Source organism: Halyomorpha halys, unplaced genomic scaffold (genome assembly GCF_000696795.3).
Source record: "Halyomorpha halys isolate HHAL.00 unplaced genomic scaffold, Hhal_1.1 Scaffold518.1, whole genome shotgun sequence".
In the NCBI taxonomy this organism is placed as follows: domain Eukaryota; kingdom Metazoa; phylum Arthropoda; class Insecta; order Hemiptera; family Pentatomidae; genus Halyomorpha; species Halyomorpha halys.
In genome coordinates, this window is record NW_027110901.1 from 833,635 (window position 1) to 847,861 (window position 14,227).

General features: G+C 32.9%; 2 protein-coding genes across 3 annotated transcripts in view; one reads left to right on the forward strand and one right to left on the reverse strand.

Moving 5' to 3' along the window:
* Nucleotides 1-14,227, reverse strand: part of LOC106683789 (chaoptin) — a 421,009-nt gene that overhangs the window by 238,778 nt on the left and 168,004 nt on the right. The gene's annotated exons all lie outside the window — the stretch shown is intronic.
* Nucleotides 9,319-12,286, forward strand: LOC106683803 (uncharacterized). Of its 2 annotated transcripts, none has more exons than XM_014425499.3 (2): nucleotides 9,319-9,459; nucleotides 11,318-12,286. In XM_014425499.3, the coding sequence occupies exon 2, from the start codon at nucleotides 11,322-11,324 to the stop codon at nucleotides 12,183-12,185; it is 864 nt and encodes a 287-aa protein (XP_014280985.1). In that variant the 5' UTR covers nucleotides 9,319-9,459; nucleotides 11,318-11,321; the 3' UTR covers nucleotides 12,186-12,286. The 2 variants fall into 2 exon arrangements, with proteins under 2 accessions (XP_014280985.1, XP_014280984.1); XM_014425498.3 differs by having other exon boundaries at nucleotides 9,341-9,459; nucleotides 11,252-12,286.

Below are 14,227 nucleotides of genomic sequence, written 5' to 3' on the forward strand. Positions count from 1 at the left end.
AGATGTATATTTTTTTTAAATGAAAAATATCATTGCAATATATGATGAGTAAAGTCATAAAAAAATGACCATATTTTTTTTTAAATTAAAAAAAATAATAGCAAGTGAAAAGGCCACTTAGTCAGCAGCTTCTGAGAAAAATTGGTGGATGGATTTTTTTAAACATCATATTTTTGAATTTTCAGAATTTGGAAACTTAAAACTTCCAATTTTGATGTAGGAGGGGAATTAAAGTTCATTTATTGATGGATGACAAACGGTATATTTAAAATAAGTGATCCTAAATGGAACAGAAAGATGACCTTGAAGATTGACCTCAGGTCAAATGCGGACCTAGCGAAGAAAATGTGTTCAAAGCAATAATTTTCTTTAATGTATCGTTTATTTTCAATAATTCTAAATTTTAATAAAATGAAATAATTTTATTTTCAAATGGATATGAACATATGTTAATGAAATTTTTATTTAAACTTATGTGAAGTTTTTTGTTTTTACCTGGCGTAGATTATTACTACAGCATCATAGACGACTAGCACTCTCTAGTTGGACTCTCTTAGGTTATCTGATGCATTCCACTTCTGGTCGCTGTTTATGAAGCCCGACCTGTGTATACCAACCGCTGCCCATTGCAGTGACTCTTAGGAGAGTGATCTTCATTCGGCACTCACACCGAGACCATCTGCTATTCCCTTTGTGACACGCCCATATTTTATCCCAGGAGAGATTTTTGTTTCTTTGACATTATTTTATTTTCTGAATTTGTAGAAGTGATTTAACTTATTTTATTTAGTTGACAGAAATAGTTGTTTGTGTTTGGTTATAATGTTTTGTCTAATGTTATTGCCATAACTTTATTTAAATATTATTATTTTATTTCTATGAGCTTCATTCTTAGGACCCTTTATTTAGACTTTCGAAGGGTCTCATACAAAATGGTTATAATATCTTCCTTTGTGTGAAAAAAGAGTTGACTAAGTTTGTCCCGACTTCATTATTTTAATTTTTCGATTTTCCGTACACAGTCCGTCCAAATTCTTAAAAAACTGCGGCTTTGTGCTTTACTCCTTCAAAACGCATCTGTTCAAAAAAGCTTACTGATATAAATTTGTCTTCAAATTTATCTTGCTACCAAAATCTGTAAAAAATATACCTCTATTCGATTGCAAATGTATGTCCTGTCATCTTATCTTACAATCAGTTTAATCTTAGTATTCTTTTTAAATTTAGCTTTGAAACTTAGGTGCAGCCAGGAAGTTTCAAATCTCCCTCAAGACACTGTATGATATATAATCATGATAATATCGAATATACTTATATAAATACATTTTACTATGCATATTTCATATTTGCTGGTGCTACCTTGGATAATCAAATTATTTATAATGATCGATGTTTTTTATTCGATTCAAGGTTATCGAAAAAAAGAGTTTTATAAACTTACCATTTTGAATTTTCAAATGGTACTTTCCATCAGATCACAATTTTACAGTAGCATTGTTTAATGTAATTCTCTTAGCAGTTGCAGGCCTACCTTCTACGCCATAACCCCTGATGAAGACCTGAAACTCAGATCGAAACGTCGGCATGAAATAAATAAATATGGTTTTGTTTATTTATGTTGTTCTTTGCTGACCGCACCCCCCGACAAACTTCTCCAATCATTAAGTAATTAAATTAAACCCTAAAACTACGTTTATACTATTTACAATTAATATATTAAATATGACGTTAACATGAGTATTACCTTAAAATGAGTATTAAAAGAACAAAAATCAAATATTGGCTTTTTTAAACATTAAAATATATTAACTCTATTAGGATTTTTAACTATATATTATAATATAAATAAGATGTTAATGCTCTTTGAATAAGGTATATTTACAATTACTCTACCAAGAAAATCATATTTTTTAATTTCTCTATTGGTTATTGTTATGGTGTTTTTAGTTGGTACTTAAAGTTAATCGTGTGGAAGGGGAAAATATTAACAAATAAGAACAAATTATCGAAAAGTTGACAAATTGAGCTAAAGTTGAATTCTAAAGAAACCAAAACATATTTCAATAAACAATTGTTAAAAAATCAGAAAGTTCATAAATTATTTGACTAACCAAGGCAATACAAATAGAGTCATACATGCATAAATAAACTAAAATGGAAGATTTCATAATATTTTGTTACAAGTTCGGCCCTGTTATTTCAAAATGTGCCATAGCAGTTTGTAACTTATTTTTTAAAAATTCATAATAGCGGTTACAGTCTCGTGCAAGAGGCAGCCGAACTATCTACAATGCTATAACCATTAACTATTATAATTAAAAGTAGTAAAAAATTATTTAAAAAAAATTAATAAAATAATAATCCAGAGAAATGCAACAAACAAAAACAAAAAATATTATAGAATAAATTTTTTAAATAAATAATTATAAAAAGGTACAAATTTGGCAGCAAGTAAACCTTTTAAAATAAAATATGTACATATATGTGTGTATACTTTTACCACAATGAATATATATTTTCTTATAGAGTTTTTTCTACATTTTCAAGTTTTTATTGAGTAGACCGATATACCAATCCAGGAGTTCGCTATACTCCGGTATCGTACGTGTTATAGAGACTCAGCTGACCTTTAAACCTTAGACAATGACCATTTTCCTAACGCCACTGCTTTCGATAGCCTGGCGAGGTAACTTGCACTGAAATGAATCATGGTTGCACCATGTTTACATGGGGTTTACTAGTCCATTTAGGATTCTAGGATTGCAATAAATCGGTTTAAACCAGGAGCATATTGGTAAGCGCCTTAAACCACTCGGCCACCGTAGCTAATTGTGTGGATTAAATAACAACATTTCTAACGATATTTTTAATCATAAAAATAAAGTTTTGTTAGTAATACAGCTTATATAATAATGTAAATACAGTTTTAAGTTCCAAAAAACACTTATTCATAAAATTTGTTTGGGCAAGAAAAATTGTCCACCTATTGTTATTTGAAGAAATCTAATAGATTACTACGCTTTTCTATAACATTTGTAACTTAGCGACTGATATTTTTTTTTTATTCTCTGCTATTTTGACTAGAAAAAAGGTGCCTTCTTCAAAATGTTTCCTATTTATCAGAGAAACGTAACGAAATAAGGAAATGTAACTTCAAATATTTTAAACTCAAATTTAATATATTTTTTTAAATTTATTTATTGCTAAGACCTTGTTCCACGTGTAATCGATCTAGCCCGAAGCATATATCAATCCTTCCATTGTAAACTCCCTAACCATCAAAACCCTCTAGTTTCTAACCCTGCTTCCACTTCCATTCCTGACAATCCTCCGAAACGCCTGCTAAGAAGATGGCCACAAGATCTGCTAATGTAAAAAAGTCATTAGACTGCTACCAATGGATAGTTTCTCTACACGCTTGTATAAACTTACATCAAATTTACTGAATGTATTATTATGTACAGTTGTAAATTTCAGTAAAGATTTAAACAAAAAATGTACTGCTATTTACAATTGCATTTACACAAAAATGCATCTAGTTAATTTGATGTAAGATCAAAACGGAGTGATTAAGGTGTGTAGAGAAAGTACTCATTCTAATCTAATACTTCTACACTAGAAGGTCTCGAGGCAATCTTCTTTTCATGCGCCTCGGAGGATCATCAGCAATAGAAGAAGAAGCAAGGCTGGACGTTAGAGGGTTTTGATGATTATAGAGTTTATAATTGAAGGATAGATATCTAGTCCGGCCTTGATCGGTTACATATGAACTTTAATATAAAATGATGATGATAAAATATTGAGATTAACTTAGAGACATATAAAGCAGAAATAATAGAACCATGCATATATAAATAGAAATAATAAATTAATAATGTTTTAATAAATGAACTAGGAATAAACGCTAGTTGCTCTAGTACTGGCAACAGTCATGTTAAACATTTGAAACATGTGATAGTAAAAATCAACGTTTTGTCGTTGGACACTTTTATAGTTTTTCTAATATTTAATGTGTTCAAAAACCAAACAGTCACCTTCACAAAATCATGCCCACTTGTCTACACAGATGCCAGTGTTTTTTATTTCATCATGATGACCGTAACATCCCTTGTCTATACAGATATCGCCAGTGTTTTTATTTTACCATGGCAACCGTAACAATATTTTACATCGTAAAATCGTAATTTCTCCTAAACTTTTGACTTATTGAGTTTACTTAACACCTTCCATAATCAGTAGCCTTATGCTGCCTGAAAAAAAAGATGAATGAGTGCAATGTAATTCATTTAAATTATGTTGATGTACAGCGTTCAATTTTTTTTTATTGAATTAAATCGACAGCAATGATAAATAATACCATTAGACCCGCCATTTAAGAGGGTTTATGGTAATGAAGATCAATGGGAGCTGACCGAACATGTTTTTAATTACCAGACTTGTAATCTGATCGGGAAACCATTTGTTACCGTGGCGGGGAGCAATGGGATCTGTTGCGAGGTAAAATCCTCAACAAACCAAAGCCTAATTCAACAGTTTCTAAGTGGAAGGTTAACAGATTAATTAGGTGAAGTTATTGATTATATCTGTGTTGTTATTGTATTATGACATATTTTGAACAACTAAATTAAATCTATATGCAACAAAAAAAAATCATGTAACTCAAGTCCTCGGTTTTGATTGTTGAGTATATTACCCGAATTACTTGTAATTTGCTGGTATCGCTGGAGTGGACTTTATTTGAAATAATTATTGTTATAACGAACAAAAATAAATAAAACTTCTATTCTTTTAATAGTTATGAAACCTTTGATTGTGTTTTTTGCCAAAAGGGCTACACAATAACAATATAATTGCTACAATTTGGATTAATTTTTACTATAGCTATTAGCTATTACAGGGAATAATGTTAGGGATTATAGGTTACTTGTTTTGGGTGTTACGATGGAATACTAGTTTCTCTCCTGTTCTTCCCGGGGCGTGGTGAAATTCTACTCTTTCTTGTATCATTGTAGAAAGTGGTATTGCCTTATTAAAATGTGCTAGGCCTTTCTTCATTTTTACAGGTCTATATTGTGCCTACTCAACTCTCACGCCATGTTTTCACTGAAGGGCAACATTTCCAAGTCGCCTTACATGGGGCACCCGCAAATATCGATAGTCACATTTTTGTGTTCTCTTTTAGATTATGAATTTCGTTTCCTCACTTATCCTTGAGAAATGTGGTAAATTTTCATGTAATAGGGTAAATATATATATATATATAAAAGGGAATGGTCGAATCTTTGTTCACAATAAACTTTTGAATTATTGGACCAATTTACGTGCAGTTTTTTTTTCAAAATGTTCCCTTCCACTATGGAAAGGTTTAAGTATAATGAAATCCCCGAATTCTCAAGTAGAAAAAAGTCATGTATAAAGTTAAGAGTTTCTGGTTTGTAGCTCAAAAAGTATGCGTTGCTTTTCTCGGTTATTGTACACCAATCGATTCCTCTCTTTCTGAAGAATAAGAAAGTAATATATTGGATCCTATTAAGCTATATTATATTTACAAAAAAATTATAAAGACCTAATATGGCTCGGGGACAAAAGCAATTCGTATTCGTTTTTAGTGTCGTCTCAAACGTCTGAATACCTTTTTTTAAAGAAAAAAAATTGGAATTTTTTCACCTCGATTTATTCAGAGGATTATTTTTCGGTGACTATTATTCAAACAATCGTTCATAATCCTTCTTCATTTTATCCAATTCCTACGTTAATAAGTGTAAACATAATAATAAACTTTTGAATTTATAAGGGCGAAATATGGGTTTCAAATAAAGAAAAAATTTTCAAATGTTTTATTTCACCTTTCTTTTTTGAAATCCTGTCATCGTATATATTGGATTAATTTATTTATTTTACGTACATGTTTAAGCTAACCAAATCCAATCATTCATAACAAGCTATCAATTGTCCTTTTTAAATCCATATACAACCTCAAATATAGCAATAGCTAAGCATTGCCGGGTCTGCTAGTTTTGAACTAAAATTAAATATTTGGCTTAATTGACAATCTTGATTACCTTATACATGCTACTTGAAATTATTTTTTCGTTCAATCTTGCTACATTTCATACCTGAAAGAAAAAATAATTATGAAAATGAATATAGTCAATTAATAATAATTAATAAGTTTTCTAATGTAATGAATAAATTAATACACTACAGTAAATTTAATATATAAAAATATTCCTAAATATATTATTTACTTATTTATTGATATATGTTGTTAGTACCCTTACTCATTCACTGAATAACAGTGATGTTGAGAGAGAACCGCCAGGATGTTCTGGAGTTCTGCCCTTACCTCCAGAAGTGTGGGAAAAAAATCGGTTCGGAGTTCCGCAGGCTGGAATATTGTAGGCTTAAATATTGTAAATTGGACTGATTGTGTTTAAGATGCTATTTTAGTTTTTTTAATGTTTAATTTTGTTTTTTTATTTTCACAATTAATTTTTTTCTTTTTTAATTTTTTGTTCCATTTCTTAGATTTATATATTTGTAACTATGGTGTGAATGAGTTCTATGATCCCTATTACCATTGTCTATAAATATAAGACATGAAGAAATATAACACAATATTTAAAAAAAAAAAATATGAATTGAAAGTACAATCGTAACATAAAAAAAATGTAAGCTTTAATATAAGTTTTAAGCTTTCCAGGAGAAAAACCCTCCCTTAAAAAAAAAAACACTGGTCTTGGCAGCTATTTTTTTTTCTGGAAATGACAAAACATTTCAAAAGGTAGATTTATTATTAATATAAACTACTCTCAAACAATTGATTATAAAATTAAAAAACTAATAAATAGTATATTGATATAACTTAGAACTGAGCAATGGCCGTATCACAGGAGATTTTTATTCACACCTCATATGTTCCGGATGCCCTATTCCAATCTATATTTAGTTATGAAACTGAAATCACGGCATGTAGAGAAAAATTGGGTGTGGATCAGGGCTGCAGAAGTATGAAAGCTCTACGACAGTCGCTGCGAGAGAATGCATTCGAAGAAGGGGCCAATTGCAGGTGGCAGGGTATTGGTGTTCGCCATTTTAAAGGGACCCTGAAAGCTAACATATATCTGTGTGAGAAGCAGGTACTCTCGGGGTCAGAATGGGCTAACGCCTTGAAACTAAAGATAAACTATGCACCCCTGGCTGAGTCCTAGGAGTCAGTGGACAGCAAGAAGTTGGGCCCCTCGCCCTTTCGCAAATGCAGCAAAGTCAAGAAGCAAAGAAACAGCAGCCCATGTGCTAGGAAAATGCCCCCAACAACTCCCTCTTTATAACAGGCCGGCACCACACGGTCAAGGAAGAATTGATGAAGCTTGTGGGGAAAAAATACTTCACCTGCTTTGATGAGGATTATTATGTGGACACCGTCGAATCCGTAAGATACGCTGACATTTTGGCATTCTTAAAACAGGAGGCACGGCTCTGGTCTTGGATCCGACGGTGAGATTTGAGAATAATGACCTCGATCAGGTGGGTGCAGTGGTGCAGGTAGCCCCGAGGTTAGGGACGTGGAGGTCGTGCGGGTTGGGCCGCAGGTCCCAGTGCGCTCGTTTCGGAACTCGGGAAACGGGGGCAGTTAAACATTCATTTTTCGGCGGAACCGAAGAATGAATCTTGACACTCCCACTTAGGTTATTACGTGGTGGGAACCTAGGTAGCCGCCAGGGGTTGGCAAAAAGGACCATTGGGCCCACTTGCCGGACTTGTTTCCTCCACCAAATACCAGTACCAGCCCCGAGATTATTCATTGTTTTAATTTATGTATTCCTTTAACTTATTTATTTATTAAATTATTTCCTTTAACTTATCTATTCATTGAAGTATTTCTTTCTTTTAACTGACTTTTTATTTTGTTTTCCCCTAAATTTGTATATTATATATTTTTTTTAAATGTGTCTTGTTTTTTTTTATATACCGATCTACTGCAATGAATATTATATATCCTTAGTTTGACTCCACATTGTAGTCTGATGATAAATGTGTTTAGTTTGTTTAACGGATCGAACGTGGATAGCGGATCACTTGCAATGGGAGGTCTGAGAGAGTGAGATAGGGACAATAGAATTGTCAACTTAATGGAATAAAATTGCTGAAATGATAAAGAAAGAAAAGAGAAGTAAAATTATTGAAATAAAATAAAACAAAATATTTTTAGTTAGTATTGTAATAATTATTTATAGTATTCTTTTTAAGGTTTTGTCATCACTGCTCAAACATATGTTTTTTTTAATTCATATTCATACTCCTAAGAAAAATAATTTTAAAAATATATTGCCGCTTGACATACTTCTCAAACACAACTTCACCTCTTGTTTTATATAAACATAAGACCGTTGGGGCACGTAACAGACCTGCCAAGAATTACTTATTGGATATTTAAGGGCGGGCCAAGCACGTAACCTCATTTCAGCTCTAATTGGGGTTTTCCGTTTTAATTCCTATTTAGATTAGATAGCCTCAGCGACAGAGTTCTCTGGAACTCTTCATTACTCGATGGCAAAGCTACGGGAACAGCTTTTGCAACACAACTACTTAGTCACAACTTATATCATTTGCAATAATAATTGTGTTTTTTACTTTGAGTATTGCAGTGTTGCAATTTTTGGCAACAATAAATAGTAAAGTTAGTGAATATTCATATAAAAAAAATTAGAAAAAATGCATAAAATAAAATCATATTAAAATAGTAATAAGTCAGAAATGATCAGGAAGGGCTCAAAAAAAAAAGTGAACTAAATGTCCAACTGAGACGAAAACGATGTCGCGTTCGGAGCGTACTGATGAGGGTGATGCTCAGTCTTACTGTTGCGAAGGAGCCAGAGCAAAACTGAATTGAGTATTGGTGGAGATGTAAAAGAGGAAATGGCATAAAGAAGTGTTAATAATAACGTCAAAGGGTTAGGGGGAGGTAGATAAAAGTATAAACAAAACAGATAAAAATATAGACGCTTATTTTCCCAAGATGAGCAAAATGCTCCAGAATACACCTCTCCCGGATTAAATAATCAAGTAATTTGTAATATGCACTATGAGCTCAAACAATTCTAATAAGGCTACGTGCATATTGCACTACGTACACTACCGACAAGAGACTGGTAGTTGGCCATTTAGAATTGAACTGAAAAACAAATCCACTTTTTTTTTTTTACGTTTATATAACATATGATACAACCACCAAAAGAGATAATTCTATTTGATAAATCGATTTAAAATTACAGAAAATTAAAATAATTAATAAATTTATGACTTTTTAATGTTGTTTAAATGTATGATTAATATCAAAACAAATTTTCAATGCGTTTCTCGGTTTAATGTTTCAAGTTGCTAAACATACATATGTTTCATACTGTGTGTACTGAAAATGAAAAAACCATTGATTAGTTCTATCAAATAAAAAAAAATGTAAGTATATACGTTTATAGAATAAATATTTCTAACTTCTAAGTGCGTACAGGTGTGCTTTCTCTGAGTACACCCTTCATTAAATCACTTATTTGCTTTAACGCGTTCCCTAAAATAACACAATTACCCGCCAATAGTAGTTCCCTTCGACAACAAAGTAACGCCATCGCACAGAACTTTGGAACATCAAATATACCGCACAGTAACAAGTTAACCACCAAAGTTGATGTATGTATTACAAACACGGCTTCACGGCCATATCATTCTCCAATAATTCGTAACAACTTCATGAAACACCAATGTGTTGGATGGGGTTTAGAAAAAATTATGTGAAGGCTTAATGAAAACTAAGATTATTTGTATTCAAAATTTTACAATCTATTCCAATAATACAGTTTTTTACAAAACACATGTATGTGAAATATACAGTTATCGACCGAACAGTGTTGCCATGTAACACTGCTTTAAGCAGACGTAAATATTGAGATTGTATTTATTTCGTAAACAAAGTTTTGCTCTAAAATTCTGTTACTTCCACTGCACCATTTCATCCCTTTTGTCCCTGAAAAGAGGTTGTTTTACTTCTCTGATTCACTGAAAAGAAATTTGTCTTAGAACTTAACTGATTCGGGTTGATCTTGGAAGGAAAAGATTGTGGAACCGATATAATAGAGGGTTTACGTTCTGGCAACTGATGTAGGAAGTTGGCTGTTTTGTTCATTTTCTTTTGTTATCAATTCCACCTACGCCTCATCCCCATTCACAACCTTTTTATGTTCATAGTAATTGCTAGGTCTTCCTCTGACTGCGGAGGGGCCGGAATGAAATCTCTTGGGCAAAAAGATTCCGAAGACTATTCAATAAATAGTCTCTTCCACTCTATACTCTCGTATTTAGATATAAATATAGCTTACACGATCGGCCTTTATAGCTGGGTGAGTTGAGGCGTTACTATAGCAACATCATGTCTCCTACGGCGCCGATTCAATTCCGGCCTTGGCTGTATTTAATTTTCATGTCGGCTCCAGGAAATAAAACTCGACACTCCCAGTCTGGTTAGAAAAGACAGATTAGAGCTAGGATAATAACAACGTATTCCAAAATTTAATTAGTATAGCTTCCAGATTTCTCGTAAAATCGTCAACAAAGGTAAAGAGGTGTATGTTATTACTCTTGACAACGAACCCTGTATCCCTGGTAGCCAGCTGACCGGGAGAGCTAGTATGACGCGAAAGCTCTATTGACACCATATCTTCCAGTAATGACATCGCTCAGCACATAGAATTTTTTCAGTTTACAACATAGGGAAGGTTTCGTCGTAAAACCACAACAGGAATTTGGGACGAGTTGGCATTACCATATCACCTCCCTTGAAATAGAGCAGTCTATCCCACTCTCGCACAGGTGTTTTGTCTGATACAAAGCATAAGCATTCTGAATCAGCTTCCTGTTGTTCCTATACCTGAAAAATGGGAATGGTCTCGTTTATTGCTTCAGATTTGCTGCATTGCACTACTAAGGGTGTTATGCTGACTGCTAGGGTTGGTGATCGTAGGATAGTTGTTAATACAGAAACTCCTATCGTTTCTGGACTATTGTAACGACTAGCGATGACCTTAATAACGTAAATTTTTTTTCAAAATTTAGGCCGGTTTCGAACTAATCTAATCCTGTCCCAATTCCCATAGTAAGTTTATGGTGCTGAAATCTGCAATAGGGTTACTATTTATCGTCAAAGGTACATTATTATAGTAAAATAAACAGTTTCATTCCTTTTTTTTTTTTTTTTTAGGAGTTACAAGATTTTGTCAAAACTGCTTATTTATTTATTGGCTTTCATTTTATCCACAATTTCTAGAAGTATGGCGGCCACAAGCCCATCCAATATTACTGTGCATCCTGTTATACAAATATTACAAGAGTCTTTCGAAAAATGGGAGACACTTAAGCAGCCTACAAACAATCAAGCTTCTACTAGAAACCCTAAAGCAAAAACACCACGCAATCCTTTCTACAATCCTGAAAGACTTGAGCCGATTGTACTAAGACACAAGAGTAACAGTTATGAAGATTTCCCGTCTTACGACAGTAACAGTAACTATTCAGTAGGCGAGAAAAGGATATGCAAGAGGTACTTCATCAACGATTTACCAAAAAAAAAACCGACCAAGCGGAAATCAATATATTACATAAATCTGGATTCAAAAGGTGCTAAAAGTATCCTCAAGGTTTTGCCCGAATTAAACAACAAGAATAAAGTTGTACAAGAGTTGAAAAATCCTAATTTCCTATCCTTGTTGAATAAAAGATCTCCAAATATCAAAGTACTGACCATCGATCTCTTGCCGAAAGGTGAAAATCCCATGAGAACAAGTAAAAATTATCCAACAGAAGAAATTAAGCAAAACTCTTTATTGAGCTCTAAGATGGGCAAAGGAGAATTCCTCATTTTGATCCAACAACCTAAAAGCCAGGCGAATATCAACAACCTCCTAGAGGAAATCGTGTCATCAGGTGCAAAGAAGGATTTTGAAGAGAGTGGGGTAACTTCGGCCCTTAATAATGTTTCAACTCCACAGCCAATGAAAAGTTATAATTTTCCTGATGTGCCTGCAGCAGTGGGCCAAGTTCTAAAACTCTTTATCAAGTCGGAATCTTATTACAAGGACCTCTCGAACAGGCTTAACGATTTCTACGCAAAAATTGTAGATGCCAAATCACAGTAAATTAAATTAAATAGAAAAATATATCATAAAATGTACTTGAGCTGCCCTCGCCATAATATTTTCTTTTAATTAATTTCCTCTACTGAAATATATTTTTATTTTTAGAAGCTCTTGTTTATTGAATAAATACAGTGTAGTTCTTTCTATAATTCCGAGTAAATATTAATATTTTTATGGATTCTGCTTGAAATAATTTAATAAAAAATCAAGGAAAACTCTTCCGGATGTGACTGGAGGTTGCAGGATCACTAAAATAATTATTGGTGATTGAACTAATGGTGCGAGTATAAGCCTTTGCTTGTCTACAAAATAATTGACTAAAAATCGATGGTGCTTATAAAGCGAACAATGAATAGTGACAATCGACAACTGGTCATCCCCATAGCCGATTCCCGCTTATAATACAAAATATTTTCTTTTACTATGATCGATTAATGATGGGAAAACCAAGACTCAATTGATCTTCATTATTGTATATATGATATTTCTGCCAAGTGGTTCTGACTGTGGAAAGATAATTCCCAGTAGATCTTATGAGAAGGGTACCCCACTGATACATGGTCACTGAGTATCAGTAAAGGATTTCACAAAATATATTCGATTCCTAGATCTATATTACAAGCCATAGTTTCACCAGTTGTAAAAGGGCCTAGGGAGAATTATCCATACCTTCCAGGAATGCCCAATTTTACGACACACCTCAATAGCTTAGGATTAAGCCCGAATATTTAAAAAAAAACATTAAAATTAGAATCTCAGTTTTTCAATTAGAATCATAAGGTCAACTGTCACTAGTATAACATCGAGTAAACGGGGAAAAAATATTATGTTTATAAATAAAAATAGTTAAACAAATATAAGGAAAAATAAAGAAAAAATTAATGGGGTTGATGAACAAGAATGTTTTACGCCATTAAACAAAAATAAATGACAAAACTCAAGGAATAATAATCCTATTAGTGTTTTTTTTTCTTTTTTAGGAATTTGATGGTGTTAGGACTCACCATATTGGCATTGGATTTCTGTAGAGTTTCATCAAAATTTTCATTTCATCTCATTCACCACAGGGCAAAGGCCCATAGAGGAAGACCTCGCATTAAAAAAACAAATTCAAGTGATGAAAGTATCAAATCTATCATTATGGATTATGCAGAAGAACTGAGTAATTATATTTTCGGAAAAACTACTACGACCGAAGCCGTTACCAGACCTAATCCACTTTCGTTAGACTGGGAGCGAACTAAACAAGATGTATTCGGTAGAGGATTGCCTAAGGAACCGCAAATAATTGAGAAGAAGAAATTTTTCCACCCATATAACGAACCACTATCGCGACAGAAGTTTTACTGGAACGAAACTTCTGCCAATGGAGTAAAACTGAAAAAAAAGAGACACTTAGAAAAAATGTATTTAACCAGCGGTGGAAACGTTTCCGACATCACTTTGAAGAGACAACTCTTCGAAGTAGGAAATTTGAATCAATTAATCAATTCATACACTCACCCAAGAAGCAAGAAAGAGATTATCCTCCAAAACGATTCATCCTTAACTGCGTGTGAACCTCACTTAATCTACTTGATAGGATTAGCCTAACAAGTAGATCGTTCAATGATATTCAGTCACTAAACTGTTTGGATAAAACTTTTTGACTTGTTGAAATACTTGATATGCTAAGTCTTTCCAGAACGAGACCATCATTGACGACCATTTTCAAAAACTAGTCAAATCATTTAGTGAGGCTGATATTTATATACTGAAAGACATGAAATCAATGCTTAGATTATTATACCTAATTATTTATTTGGCATAATTGTTTTATGCTTCCAAGTTACTGATAAATATTAGAATCAATATCTTCACGAAAAAAAATAAAAATAATCAGAAAATTATTATGAGGACTAATTGATACTTACTGATGTTACCATTGGCACATAGCTCTTAAAACTATTTTCGTTGATGATTATATTTTTCATTAGAAGCGGGTAGCTCAGGGGGAGAGAGAGAGAGAGAGAGAGAGAGAGAGAGAGAGAGAGAGAGAGAGA